Source organism: Pseudochaenichthys georgianus, chromosome 9 (genome assembly GCF_902827115.2).
Source record: "Pseudochaenichthys georgianus chromosome 9, fPseGeo1.2, whole genome shotgun sequence".
Taxonomy (NCBI): domain Eukaryota; kingdom Metazoa; phylum Chordata; class Actinopteri; order Perciformes; family Channichthyidae; genus Pseudochaenichthys; species Pseudochaenichthys georgianus.
This window is the reverse complement of record NC_047511.1, coordinates 31,436,703-31,459,708: the sequence shown is the minus strand read 5'-3', so window position 1 is coordinate 31,459,708 and position 23,006 is coordinate 31,436,703. Positions and strand designations below refer to the sequence as shown.

Sequence of the window (23,006 nt, the reverse complement as noted above, 5' to 3'; positions counted from 1 at the left end):
AGAGCATTCATAAGTTCCTGTTTGGCGTTAAGGCAGTCATTGGTAGAATAAATCAGCATGAAAATAATCTTCAGGGTCTGTGTGTGGATTGTACAGTAGCTCAGGCAACTTTGGCTCTTGACATAAATCTGAACACTTCATTAGAGATTAGTTCAAGGTGCCCCGGCAACCATCTGCTCCACACAAGCAAGGGATCTTTGTGTCCTCGATGGGAAACTTGTAGTCGTACGTGATCTCTTCATTGACACCTATTGGCTGCCGGGAGTAAATCACTATCTTCTTCCTGGACTCCACAGAGATGATCTTTGCATAACAGTTAGGCTGCAAGACAAAAAAGGAATTACCTTACTAAACAAATTGTTACCTTAAGGATTTCTGCAGGTTTCAACAAGATTACTTTAAGACTGTTTAAGACACTATTTGAAAATTATTTGCAGTTACCACAACAGAAGAGCATATTTAAAATATTTGTATTCCCTGTAATTACAGACCACTAACTTTTAGGCTTTTAAAGGACCAGCAGAAACCCTATGAACCCCTTTAAAGGGGCTCTATTATGCTCATCTTAAGGTTCGTGTTTTTATTTTGTGCCTCTACTGTGACATGTTTACATGCTTTGATGTTCAAAAAGGTCTTTATTTTTCACATATTGTGCTGCAGCACCTCTTTTCACCCTCTGTCTGATTGGTTTGCTGGCCGGGTCTGTTGTAGTTGGAGATGTCCTGTCCCTAAGCCTATCACGTACAATGTGTCGGAGTGTTAGCCAACAGAAGCGCCAATGTTATATGCAGGGCCGGCCCTTGGCATAGGCAGTATAGGCGAATGCTAAGGGTGCATCAATCTATGGGGGGCGCCGAAAATTGAAAACAAAACAAAAAGTTAGAAAAAAATAAATAAATCATAACACCATTTCCGATGATTTTGGATCAACAAAGTACATCTTATTATCTTATACTAACAGAACTACGCCTATATTGTGTACAGCGCCCATAAACTATGGCGCACCCCCCCCCCCCCAAAATCAAGTTGAACTGCCCTAGCCCCAGTCAAAACCAGAGGTTTATGTGAAATAGTTCTTTTTTTGAAATAATGGTTTTAGTGTGCAATTATAGGTTTTAATTTTGTATTGGTGTTAATTTAAAATAAATCAAACTCCTAAAAAATGTATACAGCTTTTATTAACATTGGAATTTACTGTGTAAGCGGCCGCGGGGGAGAGCTTTAGAGCTCTCTCCTGAAAGACTGAGAGGCTCTGATAACCTCAGCTCACCTTTATATGATCCTTATAGTTATAAAAAAATAAGAGAATAGATTTTCATCTATTCTCTTATAGTATAAAATACTATATGACAGTAAAACAAGTTGTTATTAATAAACAAGAATACAGTTTAAAAGGGGAGTGATTTGTAAAATATCCATAAATAAAAATAATCCATAGATCTTTTCGCTTTTAACTTCAATATTAAAAAACAAAATCTTCCCGGGGATAGGATACTAAATACATTGGCACACATCTTGTGTCCATATCTTTCTTTAAAGTTATCTGGTCATGCCACAACCGTGCACGTGAATACATGCGCGAGTCATAGTGAGTGTCTGCATTTTGGGAGGGGCGCCAGCTAAAATCTTGCCTAGGGCAACAAATTGGTCAGGGCCGGCCCTGGTTACATGGTGATGTCACTATTACAGAAGTAAACCTAGGAGTAAAATGGAGGCGTTTAAGGCAGGCGGTGATTGTGTGGGAGAGAAAACTCCCTTCGGAGGTGACCACAAAAACCGAAATAACAAACAACAGGAAAGGGAAAAACAAAAAAAGCATAATAGAGCCTCTTCAATTTTCAACCCCATGGAGTTGTACTGGCTCGTACTCACATTGCAGCTGTGGTTGATAAACCTGGATAAGTTCCCATATTTAGTGGCATCAATGATGGTGTCCTGATCAACCCGGAACAAGTAGCTGCTGCCAATGCCCTCCTCCTCGTACCTCTGCTCCCTCATGTCAGCGATGATCTAAGAAGAGTGAAAACACATGAGCCTTTTCACGAGTGTTCTTAATCACCGTTACTGTCAGTCCTCACACTCCTGGAAAGTACCCAGAATAACAGGCGGGTCCCAGGGGACCACTGGGCCGATTCAGGGGAAACAATCAGGGGAAAAGCGGCTGTCTTGAAAGCTCGACAGAGACATTTGTTACCAAGGGAGCATTATGAGCACATGATTAGCTAGTCTCACCTGTCTGATGATCTGGCCCACATACTCGATCACCATCTCATCTGCTGCGATCGGCTCCATTGCAAACAGGCCCCAATCATGAATATGACTCCGGCTGAAACGAATCCTCTTCCTTCGGAACTGATTTATTGAGCATGACAAAATGAGACACGTGCCATTCGTTAACACAGGCCCCACATCTGCATTCAGGTCATTCAAACGACTTTGTTCAACCTCAGGTAAAAAAAACATCACCACAACAAAGTCTGTTCATCTGGGCAAAGACGCTACTGTTGAGTTTGTTAGTTTTTTCTAATATCTCAGGCGTAGACTTTTCATTGTTTTGAGCAAAATCACATTAAAAAAGTAAAACACATTCACAAATAGTGTGTAAAGTGAATTGGTGTGGTAGTAGCCATCTCAACTGTGGAAACATCTTGAAACATCTGCATATACAATGAAACTATCTATATCAAAGTCCTACAACTTGTCAGGTACGAACAAGTTGTACATACAGTACGTTTCTCACTATTCTGGCACCTTGCACAGCCAGTACAAGATACTTTGTTTACTTTATATATATATATATAAATATATATACATTTTATTTATTCACATGTCAATATAAGCATATCGGGAAATGCTGTTACAAAGTTACATATAAACACAAACAGTGCTTGATTTAATCAAATGTATATTCCACAGACCTCGGTTGTGACACTGATGAAAGACTATTCAATTGTTTTCTTTGTATTTAGACTAAAAGTATGCTATAGTTACTACAGGTACATTTTTATAAAATGATTTTGGCATCAAGGTTTTCCCAAGTGATTTTGTCTGAACCTTTAATGTACTTACCTTCAGCTGGTTGAACTTGACGAGGTCACTATCACAGCTGAAAGAGGAGAGCAGGCGACGCTGTTCAGACCTGAAGTCAGATCCGGCTCGCAGTGAGGTCTGTTGCTGGGCAGGGATGCTCGTTCCCTGAAACACATGTTGACATTAAGCATTGACTCTAATAAACCGGGCAATGAGATCATCCTAGTTTCCTCTGGTTGATACCTGAGTGCTTGTAGATGGAAGCTCAGGGTTCAGCTTTGTGTGGTTGAGGTATTTCATTTTGTCTTTCTTGCTGATTTTGTAGAATCCTTCAGAGCGAGCAGAGCCGGTCCTGTGATTGGGCCACCAGGATCTGTGCTCCTCACTCTGCTCTGCGATAACTTTAGTCAGTGAGCGGTGGTTAAGGAGGTCAATCGGAGAATAAAATGCACTATATTGTGTATCATCTTAATATATTATTAGTTTGTAAATGAATGTTTCAATAGCAAACCTTGGAAGGGATTTGCAACAGTCCTTTACTGTAGAAGCTTCATTCACAAAGTTACATTGCTGTAGTTATAGTTGCTGCTGCTGAGCATTGTTTTTTTCGGTTGTTGTTTTTTTCGATTCAAATATATACATACTATTATGGAATTCATTTGTGTATGCTACAGTTTCACATTGGAGATAATCACACCAATTCATACAATATAAGTTACTTAGTTCAGCGACTGTAAACAAGAGTTACAATTAGTAGTAGACTAATCAATTAAGTGTATGTAGTGTTATTAAGTGTTCATCTTTTGGTTTTAGACTGGAAACTTAAGAAACTGGGAGACATTTTTCACAATTTTCTTACATATTATAAACCCAGTGATAATAATAATTGGCTGATTAACTGATAATGACAAATATTTTAGATGCAATCCTAAAGTAACTCAATTGGATGTTATTCAATTTCAACATTAAAGTTGGTTAAAAAGGATATAAGTGTGAGGTATCCACAGAGTGTCACTGATCCACCCGAAGCCATTATCCCGTGCCTGCAGCCTGTCGTATGTCCGCTGCAGCAGCCTGGCGTCTTCTTCATCCAGACCCTCCTTCCAAACACTATGAAGTATCCTCCTCTCCTCAGAGAGAGAGCGCCACCTGTCAGAAGCGATGTTAGAGGGGAGAGAACCAGTGTTTCTTTTAAGAAGTCTTCTCCGATGAAGAATTCTCCACCTCCTCTTTCGCTTCCTCCACTCCTTTCTCCTTAATAAGGATTTGTCCGTCTCTCTACTATTCTCCTCATCCCGGAGCCCAGGCATATTCTCCAGGCCCTGCAAAAGCCTCATTCTCACACCTGAACTGACCCACATGCTTTTCCCTTGAGCGGAGTCAGAAGAAGACTCAGAGGAGCTGCATGGTGAGGACACTGAGATGGGGGAGCCTCCGAGAGAATCGTAAAACATTGGCTGTAAGTTTGTCACCATTTTTCTCTTGTGGACTATGGATCTCCGGGGTAGGATGATGTCCCTCCCAGGAGTCTTTGGGGCTGTGATATACGGATTGCTCGAAAGGGGGCTGCTAAGATGGGGGCACATCACTGTGTTACCTTCTGACGAGGTGGTCTCTCTGCCTGGTGTAGCTGGAGCTCTCACAGAGCTGTACTGAGTCCATGCTCGTCTATCCTCGCGACCAGGCGTTTTGGGCATATCCTGGTATAAAGGGTACAAAGCAAGTGGAGAAAAAACGACCTCGGTGGCTGTTGGAGAAAACACTTCATTGGTAGATTCCTCACTTTCCAGTTCGGCCACTATGCCCTTGCCTGGCGTTTGGGGTCGTTCTTCCTCCACAGCGGGGGATGTGGGTTTGCTCCTCATCAGAAGGTCAGGGTCGCTGTCCACCAGGCAGCCAGTGGGAGTCAGAGGCCTCAGGTTTTCTCTGTTCCCCGTTGACATCCACTGAGGACTCTCCATCTCTACGTCAAGATGTTGGCCCACTGCTACACAAGTATAACAACACAATATAAGAAAAACATATTTTCACCAACATTTCCTTGGAACACATTTCTAAAAAGGGCCCAATGGGAAAAAGGCACAAGACGTACAGGGGACCATTTTCTGAAGCGCAGGGTCCCTTGGACGCTTTGTTTAAAAGTCACATATCTTGTTGGGAAGTCCACCAAACCACAGAGACACAAAGAAGGACCTCAAAAAGAAGCAAAACAACCAAAGACAGACACTATAAAGAGAAAATCACCAGGAACAGAAACACTTTACCAAAAGGTGAAGCAGAAAGAAAGGGATGCACAATTACCACAGAGAGACAAACAACACTCAAACGGTCAAACTGACCTGGGAGTCCTAAAGGTGAGAGGGGCTGTAGATGGTCCGGGGGTTCGCTGGTTTGGAGCTCCATCATGTCCTCCAGACAGCACGGGAACTGGTTCTCCTCTCTTTTCTCCCAGTGATATGGATCTGGCCATTCCTGGAGCTCCAGCTTGGCACCAGGGGTCAGCGGGGCCGAGGGGGTGGCGGGGGGCTCATGCTCCATCGACTCTTCATCTGACGATATGAAGATACACTCAACTGTTCTGTCGCCCTCCTCCTCCATGTCTTCATCTTCAGGACTGAGTTCAGAGTAGGACGAGTCCTCGAAGCTCTCAGAGGAGAACGAGTCTGAGGAGTCGAAGTCTGACGAGAACTCACTGTCTTCTGAAGTGCTGCTCTCGGAGAAAGTCTCTAATGTTGAACAAAAATAACCACAAATATTTAAACATGTTTTAAACATTTAAACATATTTAAACATTCAATGTTACAACTGTATGATATTTAACGTACCGCTATCCAAGCTCGCCACTGCTTCACTAGCTTGGAAGATGACTGCATCTTTATCTTCTGTGTGTTTCTGTGCGGACTCCTTCTCTTCCTCAGGATGATTGCTGTCATCATCATCATCATCATCATCATCATCTCTGTCACACTACAGTAGAGCACAAGTTCAATTATCCATTCTTTCACACTTTAAAGTTGACAGCACATGTATAACTTTGATAGATTCTAGTTGTAAGGGGAGTATGAACAACCTCTCAATTTTTTGTAACCCTGCATATTTCCATCGAAATTCATGTAAGATATTTATTTCAAGTTAGGATTCAATCAACTTGATAGCAAAATGCTCAAATAAAAACTAACAACTGGCTTTAAAGTCTTGGCTTTTCTTTTTGCAATTTCACTATAAGTTTCGGAGCAAAATGTATATTTACCAGGATTTGAGGATCATCATGAACTGGCACAACCGCCTCCAATTTATCTGATGTTGTTTCCTCATCTTGAAGTGTGTTATCTTCGTCTTTCCCTTCTTCATCGTCATCGTCACTTTCAAGCTCATGTGGTCTTGCATGTCTGCGTTTGGCTCTCTCAGATGCCAAACTCCCTTTGTCCTCCCCCTGTTTCACATCTACATGCAAAGAGAGCAACAGACAGAATCAAGCTACAGTCTATATAAATGAGTTCATAAATTGTAAATGAGGGTTAATCGCAATACAAGCACTCACCAGAGCTTTCATGAGTAGAACACAACACATTTTCTATCTCTTCTGATGTAACAGTATCACCTGCTCTTTTCCTTTTTACCTGCATGATCAAATTGTATTTTATTTATCAAGTCATGCAGGCTGGCATATTTCACATCATATAAAGCACAATAGCATACCTTGAATGAAGGCAGTCGAGGTTTTTTGCCCTGGCCACTGATGTGACAGAGGGGATTTATAAGTTTGCTCCTTTCTTCAATACTTGTTGTTGCACTTTTCAAAGGAGAAACGTGTATCTTATGAAAGAAAAACAATAACAATGAACATACTGTCTCTAAAAGGACATATTAATGTATTTATTCATGCTGTTTCATCAACCAATTTATGAGGCGACAGATGAAAGATAAAGAACTTACCTTTACTTTCTTCTCTTGACATACCCACCAGTCCTCAAATGCCTTGAAAGCGACCCCTTCAATCATTCGGCGTGTAATATCCTTCCTAATAATCGACTTCAGTTCATCCATGATGACTTCTAAAACCTTTTCCACCGTGGCCTTATGAGGGTTTTCCCGCACAAGCAGGAAGTCTGGTGGTGGCACAAAGGGGTTAAACCTGGGGAAAGGTGGAAGAGGCCATGGAGGTCGAGGGAAATGCAAAGGAGCGGTTGGTGGATTCCCCTTATCTAAAGTGCTTGGAGGATGAACAGGTAAGGGGTACCTGTGCACAGGAGGTGGGGGTCCAAGGAAGGTTGGTGGTGGAGGAATAGAAGATGGAGGTGGAAAACCGGGAGGAGGAATAGAGATGCCGGGGTGATGGCCCCGAGGTGGGATCCAACCCGGAGGTGGGATGGGGATGGTGCCATTAGGCAGGCGAGGTGGGATAGATGGGATAGACGGGGGAAAGGGAGGAAGGGGGAAAGCGTAACGGGTGGCTGGTGGATGGGGGCACCCTGATTTAAAAGCAGGAGGAGCTTTGGATGAGGGGGGTTGAGTGTTGCTATTGAGAGAAAAGGATGGAGGCTGAGGGAGAGGGATCTGTCTGGCTGGTGTTGAAGCTCTGAAGGCTCTTTTATTCAAGTAATCCTTATTCGAGTAATCCTTATTCGAATGACGCTCCTAAGACACAAAATAATCAGTTTAAGTCGTTTTCAGGACTCTAAAATAAAACGTAGATACCAACAACGTTAACTACTACCACTTTTGATAGTAAAATGTAAAAAACAGGAATTATCATGTAAAAACAAACAAATTCACACAATGTTGATTTTTTTAAATGATCATGAACTTATCTTTTAGGACATTATTTTCCATTATGACCTTGTTTAAGAATGTGTGAGGAGTAATTACCTTTGAATTTGAGAATAACTGCAACCTTTCTGCCTGTTTTTCGTGGTTTACGTGATTCCTCCTTTCAAAACGTGTGAAATCAGATGGAGGCTGAGAGTCTCTTGTTAGAAACAAAACAGCTTGAGTGGTTTCATCTGGCTCATCTTCAATGAGGTCATTGAAGGAGCGCTGATCTATCGTTGTGAAGTCACATGAAGTTGGAGTGCGAACAGGTGAGTCATCTGAGAAAGGGGAGGCGTTAGGGGAGCAAGGTGAAGTCGGGCTGTCCTGAGAGTGAACATCAGCCTCCAAAGAGTTTCTATAGAAGTAGGACGGGTCAGTACTCTGGCTGTTTATCAGCAAACTCTCAATACGAGAGTCCAAACTCTCCACCTCAGGCCTGGGGCTTGAAGAAGAGTTACCAGCACTTTGGGGTAGTTCTGTAATGCGTGCATGGTCATCAGATGGAAAGGAAGCTGCTGTCTGATATTCAGATGTGAAATTAATGCTCAGGATACTTAAAGAGTTGGAGCTTCTATCAAAATCCTTAGAGGTAGCAGTGACCACAGCTCTGGACTCCTGACTGGGAGACTTAAAGTTAAAGGAAGCATTACTGTGATTGGAGGATTGTGCATTGTGCCCCCACAGTGCTAACTCTTGGCTGCTAGATTCTTTTGTGGTAGAATAAGATTCTGCTAGTTGGGGTTGGCATTGCCTCAAAATGAAGTTCACATCTGAGACTTCGCCAGACCCTCTGCAATACCTCTCAGTCTTACGACGCCAGAGCTCTCGTCTTAAAAGTGTGTGATCACTAAAGGTGGAGGGCTCCCCCTGGAGGACTGGAGTCGCCTGAAGACTGGAGTAGCAGGAGTCCTGGGACAGAGGAGTGGCAGACAGGCACTGGGAATGTGGTGTTAGCCTGAAGCTGCAAGGTGTATCCTGCCAAATACTGGAGTAGGCTGTGTCCAGAGAGAGGGGGGTGGCGATGCTGATGGGACTGGAGATGCTCAGATGTGTCTGTGTGGCTGCGCTGCTCTGTAAGAGATAACAAGATAACACATGAGTTATGTTGTCCATAAAAACAACAAAATTAGTTCAACAGCTGGTTTATAAATATTGAATGTATTCGATATTCATAAACCAGAACAAAAATGAAAGCAGACCAAAACATTGATATATCATATCATTTCATATATATAAATCCTTTAAAAATAAATGTTCACAAAAAGAACATGGAATTATTTTTGATGTATATTAATTAGTATTAATTTAAAGTTTGACATGATTCGTCCCAATTCTCAAGAATGGGTGATATACGATTACTTCACGGTTATAAATGCGTCTGTTGTGTGAGTTGTAGCAAATCAAAAATGGGTTTCATTTTTTGATTTACTGTCCTGTCGATGAAAACATGCACCTCTTAGTTAAATGACCTCAATTGATGTTGATTTTCTTTGGATGGATGACGGAAAAACTTGAGGTGTGCTTGAGGAAACAGAGCAGAGTTTACCTGCCAAGTTTGGGTGTAGAAAGCAAAAGTATTAAGTTTAAAACTAATGTGAATTAAAGGTTTGACCACTGGACCTGTATCTTTGGTATCTTGTAAACCTTTGAGGGTTAAGTGCTTTGTGTGTATAGCAGGAAAATAAATAAATAAATGAATCAATCATAAGCAGCTTAAACAGTTTACCAGCAAACCCTCGACTAAGCTTTGAATAGCTTGCTCATTGCTGCCCACTGGCAGCGTCCAAGGAGTATAAAGGCCCCGTAAGAGGAGCTGGAGATATCGCGTCCTGTTTTCACCTGAGGAAGGTTACATATTGTAATTAGTCAACAAACTCAAAGAGATTAAAATGTTTAATTGCAATTCATACAAATATGAGGTAGTTCTAAAGTCAGTCGTACCTTTAGGATCAATTTCCACATGAATAACATTTCCCATCACTGAGGTCTGATGGAGGTGCTGGACAGCTTCTTTTGCAGCCCTCACTGTGTCGAAAACGACCTTTGCAATCCCCAAATGCTTCTTGTTCTTAGGATTGTAAAATATTTCCACTTCTTCGATGTCCCCATATTTATTGCACATATTAGTCAAGAACGCCTCCCTCACATTGTCATTCAGCCTGGAAAATGTCACTTCGTTGGGAGGAACGGGGCCAACATACCATTCATCAACCTGAAAGGACATAGGTAAACAAGTCATGTTTACTATTATTATAATAACTATGATGCTCATAATGAATATTACCTTAAATTTAGAAATCAAAAGGTCAGTCTTGTTGCATTTGCTCCACAGGCGGCAGACACGGGGATCTCTGACTGTCTCTACAGGAAACAGACCTAAATCCTCCACCTGTTGAAGTAAACAACATCCATCAATATAATGTGGGGGGAGAAGTATTACGTTATTTTCATTCAATGAAAGTAGGAGTTGCACACAAAAAAGGACTCTGATACAAGTTAAAGCATTAATAACATTACTTAAATACAAAATAATCTTCAAGAATAAAAGTGTAGTACTACTGTATCAACGCACTGAGATTGGCTCTGGCTGTGTTAATTACTCATAAATTATACTATTAGATTATTGATATGAATGCAAGCAACATTCAAACATTGTAGCTTACTAAGGTAGTCTTGAGCTAATACTCTTCTGCTTTATTTAGAGGTTACTTCATTTGAATAGTTTAACAATTGAATAGTATTTTACAAGAATATTTGTATTAATTTTTCTTAATGTAATCCTAATGTGCAAAGTAACTGAAACAGTAGAATCCAAATGTTAAAATGGAGTAATAAGCACAATAGAGCAATATTTACTTCTAGGTTGAAGTAGAGCAGAGAATTCAAAATATTAATATCGTAAACGTAAGTACGCTATATAAATTCACTTTAACGCACTTATCTATTTACATGTAGACTCCTGCATTTACTTGGTCACTTACATTCTCTGCATTATTTAGCTTGTTGTATTTATTTTTGTATTTATCTGAGATACATATAGTTTACTTCATCTGCATTACTTGCACATTGGTCTGCAACATAATATGCACTTTTGTATTCTAATCTATACCACCACTATAATATGCACTATTTTTTATTTAAAGACAATCTATTGTAGCTACGTGCATATGACAATAAAGCCTTTGAATCTTGAATCTTTGATAATAGAAACAAAGGCAATGCTTGTTTGGATCAATATGACAGGCGGCTATGTGTAATAGACAACACAAATATATGTATAAATGCTCACGGGTATGTTAAATTGCTGTCCATCGTAACGATACACTTTGTACAGTCCTTTCGTCAATGCAGGGTCAATAATCAACTTGCAGCTTCTCCAGAACTGAGGCGGTGTCTCTCTCTCAGAAGTTTGTTTTTCGCTTTCCATTACATTCGTCAAAACCTGGAAATAAAAGATTATAAACACCGTATCTTTTAGCATGATAAACAGAGCTGCTTACATCAGTCCGCCACTGGAGCTTAACACGCCCCAACAGGTGATGGAGAGCATCACCTGTAACGTTATCCTTCTCAAACAGATTGTGAAATGAAACGTGATCAAATACTCAAAGTTAAGTCGACCAATAATATGCTGTATCTCGCTTACCTGTAACTACAAAGGTTATATCCTTTGCTGGAGCAACATTGTGGAAAAGCTGTTGGGATCTTCGGTTGTTTTTACAGTTCGTCGCCCAGGTGGATAGAAGATCAATCCGCCAGGAGACAGAGACGGAATATAGATCCATCGGTAAGGCGGAAGGATGTAGATGGGTTGAAGGTGTGAACAGGTGTGAGGTGTGTTTCTATAAACCTTAATAATACATGTTTATAATTATAATATTTATTAATAAGTTATGAATACAGCCTATGACTTACTAACAATCAAACACAAATCGAATAATAAGACAAAATATAAAAAGTTAATGTAAAATATAAATGTTAATCAGATGTAAATCAGGGGACTCCAAATAGAGCATGATAAATGGATCATTCATTTAAAGTGTAAAGAAAGTATTGAGTATTAAACATTGTCAGTGTAATGGCATTAATAATCCAGTTATAAAACATAATTACAGAGATGTTATTGTGAAAATGTATAACTGATCCTACAATAATAAGAAAGAGCATAAATAAATACAGTGTTTACAAGCATTCTTATTCATTGTATTCTTATCTTGTTTGTATTGCTTGATTGTGCTTTTCCTCAAGTATGCAAAGCTTATTTGGTAATGATGACTAGGGCTATATAAATCTGATGTATTATTTGTGACTTTTTTTTTAATATTTATATAGCCCAATATCACAAATGTTACATTTGTCTCAGTGGACTTCACAGTTTGTACAAAATATCAGTATGACAATACGACACCCTCTGTCCTTAGACCCTCACATCGTACAAGGAAAAACTTCCGGAGAAAACCCACAGTTTAAAGGGAAAAATGGGAGAAACCTCAGGGAGAGCAACAGAGGAGGGATCCCTCTCCCAGGACGGACAGACGTGCAATAGATGCCGTGTGTACATTGAAAAGATAATACATTTGCAACATAGGTAGTCCACATGTTTGGAAATGCATGTGTGTATAATAGGAAGATGAATCCACGAGGATATCCATCCAGGACCGATGATCCAGGACTACAGTCACGACTCAAGATCCAGGGCTCGCTATGCAGGACACAGGACCGCAGGATGATCCATGACTCCGGATCCCAGCGTATATAGACACCAAAAAGAAAGACATTTGGGGAAGCTGGGTTAATCGGAACATGAGAGTACACAGTAGACCGATAGAAGGAAGACGTAAGATGTCCACCGACAAACTAAGCCTATATCAGCAAAATGTAGGGCTGAATCTAATCAGCCCAACTATAAGCTTTATCAAAAAGGAAGGTCTTAAGCGCACTCTTAAAAACGGATAGGGTGTCTGCCGCCCGAACACAAACTGGAAGCTGATTCCACAAATGTGGAGATTGATAAGAAAAGGCTCTGGCTCCCATTGTACTTTTAGAGATTCTAGGAACAACCAACAACCCTGCATTCTTGGAACGCAATGCCCTAGTAGGACAGTAGGGTATAATGAGTTCTTTAAGGTAAGATGGCGCCTGCCCATTAAGGGCTTTGTAGGCGAGAAGAATAATTGTAAATGCTATCCTGTGTTCTATAGGGAGCCAGTGACGGAGCGTCCACACTACAGCTTCAAAAATAGCTTGGAGCTGGGCGTGTCTGGAGCTTGGGGATTTTATTCAAGCAACACGGCCAACAACCAATCACATGATTGGCCCGCCCCCGACATACAAAGCAAAAAACCCCGGGGATTGTATGGGAGCAATATATATATAAACTCCCCAAACAGGCGAAAACCTACCAGTTTCACCCACTGTCTCTGCCACCTCCCTCCATGCCTGGTTCCTCCGGTTTGTATCCCGGTAGGTGAAGAGGGTCTGGTCATACAAAACCGGGTGATTTGCTACGGCGATAGTTAGTTTCTCCTCCGACTTTTTTTGAAATATAGAAATGAACGGCGGGATATCTCTCCCAGTTTAGACGCGGTTTGATTGACTACGGCTTCAGCTGTCAGATTTTGGGAAACGGGATTTGATTGGCTGGCGCTGGCTACTCCGGCGTCTCAGGCGACATGTTCAACTTCTGTCGCCGGAGACGCCTGAGACGGACCGCTCAGCTACCCACAATTCAGTTCGGCGAAAAAGCGAGGCTACGTGACGTCACCCCATTGAAAGTGAATGGGCAGATTGGAGCTGTCGACGCTGTAGTGTAGACGGGCCGTAGGCAGCCAGAACAGGAGTAATGTGGTCCCTTTTTCTAACTCTGGTTAGTACACGAGCTGCAGCATTTTGAATCAGCTGAAGCGACTTGACTGACTTCTTGGTAGCCTACACCCTGATAATAAGGAGTTACAATAATCCAGCCTTGAAGTAACAAATGCATGGACTAGTTTCTCTGCATCGTTTTGAGGCAACATATGCCTGATTTTTGCAATGTTACGTAGATGGAAGTAGGCGGTCCTTGAAATTGATTTTATGTGGATAAATCCTGATCAAATATAAGTTAACACGAAGATTCCTTACAGTCTCACAGTCACTGGAGGCCAAATTAATGCCATCCATAGTTAGTATATCTTTAGATAATTTGTTTCGTAGATTCTTCGGGCCGAGTACAATAACTTCAGTTTTGGTCGTGTTTAAAAAAAAAAAGTGTACGGTTATCCACGTTTTTAAGTTCTCGAGGCAGTCTTGAATTTCATTTAGATGATTAATTTCATCAGGCTTAATAGTGACAATTAATGTGTAATCATTGTATATCATATAACACATATTTTTTTGGGAGTAAACTCTATTGTAACAGGGAGAAGAGAACAGAAGAAGGAAAATCGGGTTAGAAAATCGACGCTGTGCTATATTTAGCACAGGCGAATGCAGGGAAGATGTGGACTACTTGTTCAGAGAAACAACAAAACGTGCACTAATAGAGAAAGGATTGTCGGAAAAAGTCAGCAAGCGGAGGAGTTTGTGTGCTTTGTTATAATGCAGTCATGCTTTGACTGAGTGACAGCTATCTCAAACTGTATGTGTGCACACTTCCTGTGTGGTTTTCCTTTTGGTTTTTCATTGACCAAAATACCATTTATGCAATACATGTCTAGTTTTCCTTGTTTGTTTTATCCAGGCATTTTTGTAAATGTAAAAAACTGTATTAAAAAAAATAAAACAAAACTCAAATTATCGCAGATGTGTTTTATTCCCGAACCGGCAACACAAACAAAGTCCTGCTGACTCAAGTTTAAAACACCAGATATATGCAAAACTTACAATACAGTATTTGCTGAAAGAAAAAAATCCCTTTAAAGCTGTGCATCGACACAAACAGTGGAACCTCTCTATATACATTAATATGGATTAAATAAATAAACCAGCAAAATGACCCACAGATCAATGCCTTAATTTGCATTGATCTGTGGTAATTCCTTTCAGAAGTGTCCAGACTGTGAGGTTATCTGGATAAAACCTTCTTTATATATTTCTTCGTGTGAAAATAAACATCAACAGTGATCTTTAGAAAGGTAACAACCATTTTTCTAAACGTGTGTGTTAGTGATTGACCCCTTTTGGATTCTAGCTCTCTGGTTTGTGTCACGAAGATATTATTATCAGGTGGAAACAATTTCATTGCAAATATTGGGCGCTAGTGATCTACAGAAACATAACCATGACTCAGCACAAACCACGTTTAGATAAATGACCACAGAGTTACCTTGGTATAATATCAGTATTTTACAGTTGAACAATAGTATTATGAACAAAATGAATTGTCGTCCAGCAGCTACAAATATTTGCATATTTCTTCATTTAAGCACTTACTGTGTTTTTGTACCAGCGTTACAGTAGATATAATAAAGAAAAGTATAGAAAATGGTCAAACCCATGTAAAACTATTCAACAATGTGCCACAGGACAAAGACACCACACGCTAATTCACACAATCTGTAACCTAAACAACGTGTGAACACACTCAAGTTTGTAAACTATTAAAAGTAAAAAACATACAAACTCTAAAACAACAGTTCCAATATGTGCATGCTTTGTAACAATACATTCAGCAATACTTTTAAAGCTTCCATTTATGGACAGCATGTTCACAACAGCAGCAGGAAATCAAGAAAACTCAATATATTTTGTACCCTACATTTATTCTGCTATTTATTGTGCTATAGAAATATGTGTAATGCAATAACACCCTTTATTCAGAAGTGGAATTTTGGCTCAGATTACACACAAATACAGTTGGGTTGATTTATACTGTAACTATTTGTTTTGTAAAAGATCTTAACTGCTTTTTGCTCAAATCTTAAGACTCCAATGCAAACTGATTTTCGAAGCTAGTTTAGCAAATTGTAACATGTACATTGTTCAAGACTAAAACATGTAGTAAAGTTCCTACACGATTCTTATGCATGTATTGTATTATATGATTACTCATTAAACAACCAATTAGTCCAATGTGTATGAATGTTTGTATATAAAAAACGTTTTAAAACATGCAAGTTGTTCCATAATGTCGGTTTTAAAGCATGTAGTGATTCAAATCAATCTGATATTTCAGTCAGATAACTCAAACCCTGATTTTGAACGTCTGCATTGAAAATATAGGTCTGGTAATGCTCTCTACAAAGCCTAATTTAAAGCCAGACAACTGTGAGAACATGTGAAATCAATGCAACCCACCATGGGACGATATAAAGGCCACAGGTGCATGCAGCAGTGGTGGTGAGTCACTAGTATGTCTGCCTGCAGCACAGATTAAACCGTGGCAGCTCAAATAGACCATTAAAAGGAGCAGGACTATCATTTTATACCAGGCTGCAACAAAGGCTTTTGTTTTACATGAATATTGAAAGAAAAGTGGCAAGGTTCAAGAGGTTCGATCCCATTCCCTCCTGTCAACATGTCAACATGTCTTTGGGCAAGATACTTCACCCTGAAATGCTCCTGTAGGCATGTCTACAGTACTGAAGTGTTTGTATGTTGCTTTGGACAAAAGCGTCAACTAAACGTTAGGACATACAAGGAAGTACACCTTTAATTTGTGCACAGTTATACATAACAAATAAAGCTTTTATAAGAGAATTTCACAATAAAGGCATTGTTGAATGTCTGCTGCTGTAGCGTGCTTACTGGCTATAATCAAGGATAGTGGATAGTGGCCTTCAGGTCGTCGTTCTCACCCCGATGGTCCAGCTGGGTCTGGAGCTGGATGACCTGCTCCAGCTCTTTGATCTGCCGGTCCGTTTTGTGACTGACCAGAGTGCGGTAAAAGTGGACAGCGAACATGATAAAAACGAGTCCAAACGGCACCATGATGCAGGTGGAAGCGATGGCTGCAGCCTGCCCTGAACTTATAGTGCTGTTCTGCTCGTCAAGGCTTCTGAGGGGTAAGAACTTCACCCAGCACAAGAGCATCACCTCTGTGAGGAAGAGGAGGGTGCCGATGACTGTGGAGAAAGCCCAGGCCAATTCTATGTGGCGATGCATGCGCTCGTGGGGAGACTCGTGGACGGAGTTGAGGTTGTGAACATTGCTGACAGCCTCGAGATTCGGGAGGATGCAAGTGCTGACCATGAGGGCGAAGAGGTGGACTGCAACCAGGACTGTGGTGCAGGCACTGAAGGCTATCAGCAGCCCGGGGGGGTACTTATATTCCCGCTCCAGCTGTACCTCCACCATGGCAACCTTGGAAAATCATACAAGAACAATTTATCTTCTCCAATTGATATCTTCATCAGTGAGTAACACAGTAGACATGGCTATCAGTTATATTACTCTACATGTTTTACATAAAAAGTCTAACATAGACAACTCTAACCACTGCTTTCTCTTCCCACACAGCAAAGACAGACAGCTGCGTATGTGGATAGAATATAATGTAAAATACAAGTATTTTTAGATGTTGTTCTTGTTCTGAATTGGACCTATTAGTAGTGTGTGGACAAAAGAGTAAACGCAGACTTTACAATAAAGCAGTGTTTCTCAAACTTTTTCATACCAAGGACCACTTAACCAATTAAAAAACACTCACGGACCATCTAACTCCACAAATATCCAAAAAACACATCGTTTTTCTAGAACAGATTACAAATCGCCTGAAAATGGTACAAACAAGGCAACATGTGTGACGAAGGTGTTGCGCTGGGCTATATCATGCAATTGAAAGTGAAACTTAAGCTTGCTCCATTGCGGAGATATTCCCGCGAGAGTGCGGAAAACTTAGATTAATCTATTTCAAATGTGACATTTTACCAATATACTCACAGAACACTAGGGGGCGCTCACGGACCACCAGTGGTCCGCAGACCACACTTTGAGAAGCACTGCAATAAAGAGATGTCAGGGCCCCTGAATGTCATAAGAGCAGGACAACTAAGTAACTGAAACTGCATTGCTTAAATACAGATTTGTAAATCAATCATACCATTATACGAGCCACATATAAGCTGAAGAGGAGCATGGGTTATAGTTGTATGCAGTATTGGTGTAGCTTGAGACAAATTTACATTTTATAAAACAGAACTACATTAGCAAAACACTTTTGCCAAAGACAATACAATTTAACATTAACAAATTAACAAGTGTCGAAACACTTTAACATTTCTCGAAACACTTTAACAAACTAGAGAATCAAACCGGAAAGGGAATGCCCATCATACCAGAAGTGACGTGCAAGTGATTGACACAAACTTAAGTTTGTTTTGGCTGATAGACCGCCGGTACCTATGGACCTTTATGGTCGTTAAACATGTTTTGTCCGTTCTGTGGAAATCACCTGGGCCACGTGACATGGTTTTGCTCATCGCGATATACTTCCTCTTGCGCAAGGGATACGTTCTCGTGCGCACGAGAAAGTTACAGGTTCGCCAAGTAGGAAGTGGAGCTGTGCCTTTTACACACAGCCTTCGCTGTGTTGACCTTCATTAGACAGCTAAAGAGCGACTACAGGCTGCTTCGTTATAGCCACACACACCTCTATACACACACACACACACGTCCTGGTGACCGGACATCTCCTCCTTCATAAATAGAATAATAAGGCGAAATAATCGCGCAGTTCGATGTGTGTGTGTGTTTCACTGGCATTTGTTTTCAGAAGATATTAAGATACTGTAGTCCGTTCCGGTACTGCGGTCAACTCAATCGGGCCTTTACGGTAATCGCCGAGAAGCGGCACTAACGCTAATAGTACAAGAGTAAAATAATGCATGTTTTTTCTGCTTTATTTGCGATACAAATAATTTGTACCATAAGTTCTTAATAAAACTGACACTGTTTGACTCAGTCCTAGTTTGACTGCTACAAACAATAAAATGCTACTGTAGCCTCGCAGATGGGGCTGCTGCAGCCCCCTCAGCACCCGCCCCCCTTCCCGCGTCCAATCGCGATGTCTCGCTGGCCGTTTCTCAATCGCGAGTACACATGCTGCAGAGCAACTATTTCAAGTATACTACGTCATCGAGTGGCGCCGAAGGACTGTTTAAATGCATGTTAAATGCCCAGCATTCTGCGCCACTCTATAGTATACTTGAAATAGATGTGTGTAGATGTGTGTGTGTGTGTGTGTGTGTGTGTGTGTGTGTGTGTGTGTGTGTGTGTGTGTGTGTGTGTGTGTGTGTGTGTGTGTGTGTGTGTGTGTGTGTGTGTGTGTGTGTGTGTGTGTGTGTGTGTGTGTGTGTGTGTGCGCACGAGAAAGTATATCGTGATGAGCAAAACCATGTCACGTGGCCCAGGTGGTTTCCACAGAATGGACAAAACATGTTTAACGACCATAAAGGTCCATAGGTAACGGCGGTCTATCAGCCAAAACAAACTTAAGTTTGTGTCAATCACTTGCACGTCACTTCTGGTATGATGGGCATTCCCTTTCCGGTTTGATTCTCTAGTTTGTTAAAGTGTTTCGGGAAATGTTAAAAGTGTTTAGACAAAAGTGTTTTGCATCTCCTTAATTTGTTTTTGTTAAATCGTATTTTCTTTGGTAAAAGTGTTTTTCTAATGTAATTTTGTTTTATAAAGTGTAAATTTGTTTTATAAAGTGTAAATTTGTTTTATAAAATGTAAATTTGTCTCAAGCTTTGTTTTGTAATTGTCGATTGCACCTCTCAGCAGTGTAAGGATATCAAATGAAAGTATTCCTAACAATGGAATTACAAAAATGTAAGCAAGTGCAAGGGGTATTATATATCTTACCTCCCCATTAATACATTTTAGAAACAAGTATGGCTACTTGTCCACTTGTATTACCTAAATAAGCTAACAATGCAAGCTTATGTTAACTTGGTGTTTTCTGTCAATTGAAAACCAAAGGAACAAAGACATTTAAACAACATGGGTGAGTGCTTGTAGTGCTGCTATGCGCAGGGCCGGCCCGTAGCACTAGCGTTATAGATGCTCGCCTAGGGCGCCAGATCTGGGGAGTAGGGTGACCAGATGTCCCGCTTTGCGCGGGACTGCACAGCATTTTCACGACTTTTGGTGCGTCCCGCAAATTGAGACGATGTCCCGCATATTTCATTTTGATTGGCTAAAACGCTTTTCTTTAAAATCAGATTCATCCAATGGCTGTTGAGAAAGCAGGGAAGGCTATCATCAGGGGGCTGTGTTTGCTGTCAATCAAACTGTAACACACGGCGGGTGCTGGTCAAGTGTTAACCAATGAGAGTAACTCACTCACACACACACACACCCCACCCCGCCAAACAACAACAACGAACGCAGGCGACGCAGCAGGTTATGGAAAATGGAGGAAACTGAAACTACAGCTAAGAAGAAAAGAAGATGCACATACAACAAAGACTGGGAAGACACTTACCCGTGGGTGCAGCCAGTGCAGGGCGACTCTCAGAGATTTTGTTGCAATCTTTGCAAGAGTAATTTTTAAATTTCACATGGCAGTGAATACGACGTCAAAAGACACAGAGAATGCGATTCTCACAAGAAACGTGTCGCTCAAAAAGAGACATCCCACTCTATGGAGACATTCCTGCTCAAACCAAAAAATGATGGTCACTCAGACAAGGTAACAGCAGCAGAAATAACCAGTGTTTACCATACAGTGCAACACTCCCATTCATACCGGTCAACTGACTGGTAACAAGCTAGCGCCGACCATTTTTCCAGACTCTGAGATAGTAAAGAAAATGTCATGTGGTCGTACAAAAGCAGCGTCCATAATAACAGATGTGCTTGCCCCTGCCTCTGTGGAGAGTTGTTTGACAGAGTCAAAGACACCAGTGGTTCTAGGTGACAGAAGGCCCACCTTCTGTGGCTGTGATGGACAAAACCGAAAGCTATTTTATTTGATGTATTATTATGTTTCTGTTCCCTCCTGGCCAGTGTTGGTTTTATTGTATCTATTAATTTATGTTGTGCCTACTTGTACAGGTAATACACTAGTTGAATTAAGAAGATGCATTTCTAAACACTTGAAGTGAATAATGCCTGCTGCCTTGGTTAGCCTTAGTTTACTTTTCTTTATTAAAAAACTGCATTATGACTTCACTTTCTGCTCAGTTGTTATATATTTGTTGTTACGTTTTTTTTTTTCCGGGGTTGGGGGGTGCTGTTGAGAGGGTGTCCCACATTGTCCCACACAACCATACTCCTTGTCCCACATTTGGTTTGTTGGGATCTGGTCACCCTACTGGGGAGGCGCTGCGCTGGCAGTTCTGGGAGGGAAAAAAACATTTGTGACCGTTGGTGCTCATCCTAATTTTTGGCTTTGATGTAACAATATTCATAATTAAGCAAATGTAACACCCTTTAAACCCCGGTTACACGTTTCGATTGCCCTGTACGATGGGCGCTGTAAGTGATGAAAATGGGGAATGTTGACTTATCTGGCGGCCGCAGCTCACAGCCAAAGTGCGAGTGAGCGAGGGAGAGAGGGAGGGAGAGAGGAAGCCGGCCCTGGCTATGCGGTCTACTTGTTGTGGCGGAAGGTTATCCCGCACTGGTATGTTGGCAAGCACAGTGGAGTTTACATAAAGTGTTTTGTTTATCTTGTTCCGTTATTATCATTCCACTACTGCACCGTGAGATACATCTCGTGCACATGCAGGCACACGCATCTCGGAGTATATTTTATTAACTTTGAGTTTTTTTACAACTCTGTCTGTCATTACGGAAATGATAGATGGAAAATATTAAGCTCTGCAGCCGTCATTAGGCCTTTAAAGTGACAGCCTTTGAAAACAATCATCTGCGTCACATAACGTCTGTGTGTCTGCAGTACATGCCGATGGCCTAAAGTTGAGTTTGCATTAACGCAGTAATACTCTGTAACAACAATAAGTTAAATCAATGATAACTTACCATTGCGAATCCGGACAAAAGAGCAGAAGTGCGACTCGTGGCTTTTAACTTTGCTCGACTCAAGTACAGTTTTCTCCATGACAGAGCCTGCAAGGAGTGCTCGTTCAAACTCATTCCGAAAAGTTAATGTCCCGGTGAACTTTTACAAATTAAAGATGTCAACCGAAGTGATTTACTGGATGGAAGTCGATGAAGTACACCGACGAAAATTTGGGAATTTGCTTCAGATGAGGTAAAACATCTAATAAACACTAGATAGTACAGAAAGCTATCAAACTATGTCAAAACTTTCCTGCAACAGCTGTCCGACTGTCAGGGTCTATCAGGAAACACAAGATACCCACAATCCACTGCGGTAGTCCGCCTCCTTGCGTCAGAAATTCATAATGGAGCTCTTGTTTTGTCATTTTCTTTAAGATAACATCTTTTTGTATCATAAACCCATCCGCTCATCTGCTTTTCTGTATATTTTAGTGGCATGAGTTTTGCTTTCCCTTTTCCACTCATTATTCATTTCATAAAACATGGACACATTAACAGCATGTGTATACAAAGCTATGAAAGCCCATTTCCGCTATAGACTGTACACTGCGATTAAAAACAGATCTTCAAAAAAAGTATTTATGGCTTATAGCCAGGCGTCATTTTCGCTGGGGACATGTCACCACCACTTTTTGAAACGGACAATTTTGGCCCCATACTTTTTTAAAGTTTAACTTACAAATGTTCTGAAAAATAGCGTTCACAAATAAATGTAATAATTTAAAGAACACTGGTTTAGTGTCAAGATTTGCAAGTTGGACATGTTAGTAAACTTTAATAGAGAATATTTAAAAAAAACGTTCCTCCTTACTCTACTGACTGAAGTAAATGTTGTCTTCTTGCTTTATTTTCTAGTCAAAGAGTAGCAGAATGCGCAGTTTACATGAAACAGAAAATATTTGTCCCCATTTACAAAACAAAATTGTAATTGTTATTGTTGCAACAAATAATAATAGAGGAAGAGCTCGTGTCTTTTATTCAGAAGGTGGTGGGTTCAATCCCAGCCATGCAGTTATCATGTTGATTTGTATTGTGCTGCTTGTTAAATTGGTGCGTGTTCTCACATAGTATCGTGGAGAAGAGCTTAAAATCTGAGGTCTCAAACCTGTTAAAAATGCGAACCCTTACACTCCTGTTGCTGAGTTTTAGATAGCTAAGCCTTTAATAGCAACACAATTTTTGACGCAACTCAAGTCAATCAAAGTTCATTT

The 23,006-nt window shown here is 40.8% G+C and overlaps 2 protein-coding genes across 3 annotated transcripts; both read right to left on the bottom strand.

The window, feature by feature from the left end:
• Positions 1 to 83: 83 nt before the first annotated feature.
• LOC117452605 (histone-lysine N-methyltransferase SETD1B-A-like) lies at positions 84 to 11,269 on the bottom strand. The gene is made up of 17 exons (XM_034091315.2): positions 11,132 to 11,269; positions 10,127 to 10,231; positions 9,784 to 10,054; positions 9,569 to 9,681; positions 7,925 to 8,913; positions 6,967 to 7,609; positions 6,730 to 6,846; positions 6,572 to 6,650; positions 6,281 to 6,474; positions 5,856 to 5,997; positions 5,370 to 5,756; positions 4,019 to 5,017; positions 3,274 to 3,440; positions 3,070 to 3,195; positions 2,233 to 2,352; positions 1,873 to 2,010; positions 84 to 321 (listed from the first exon to the last, which is right to left on the bottom strand). The coding sequence occupies exons 1-17, from the start codon at positions 11,267 to 11,269 to the stop codon at positions 148 to 150; spliced, it is 4,902 nt and encodes a 1,633-aa protein (XP_033947206.1). The 3' UTR covers positions 84 to 147.
• A 3,347-nt stretch (positions 11,270 to 14,616) lies between these two features.
• Positions 14,617 to 22,110, bottom strand: LOC117452309 (calcium release-activated calcium channel protein 1-like). 2 transcript variants are annotated; one of them, XM_071204387.1, is made up of 3 exons: positions 21,754 to 22,110; positions 20,974 to 21,107; positions 14,617 to 17,124 (listed from the first exon to the last, which is right to left on the bottom strand). In XM_071204387.1, the coding sequence occupies exons 1-3, from the start codon at positions 21,830 to 21,832 to the stop codon at positions 16,579 to 16,581; spliced, it is 759 nt and encodes a 252-aa protein (XP_071060488.1). In that variant the 5' UTR covers positions 21,833 to 22,110; the 3' UTR covers positions 14,617 to 16,578. The 2 variants fall into 2 exon arrangements, with proteins under 2 accessions (XP_071060488.1, XP_033946741.1); XM_034090850.1 differs by lacking the exon at positions 20,974 to 21,107 and having other exon boundaries at positions 21,754 to 22,107.
• Between the last annotated feature and the right edge of the window lie 896 nt (positions 22,111 to 23,006).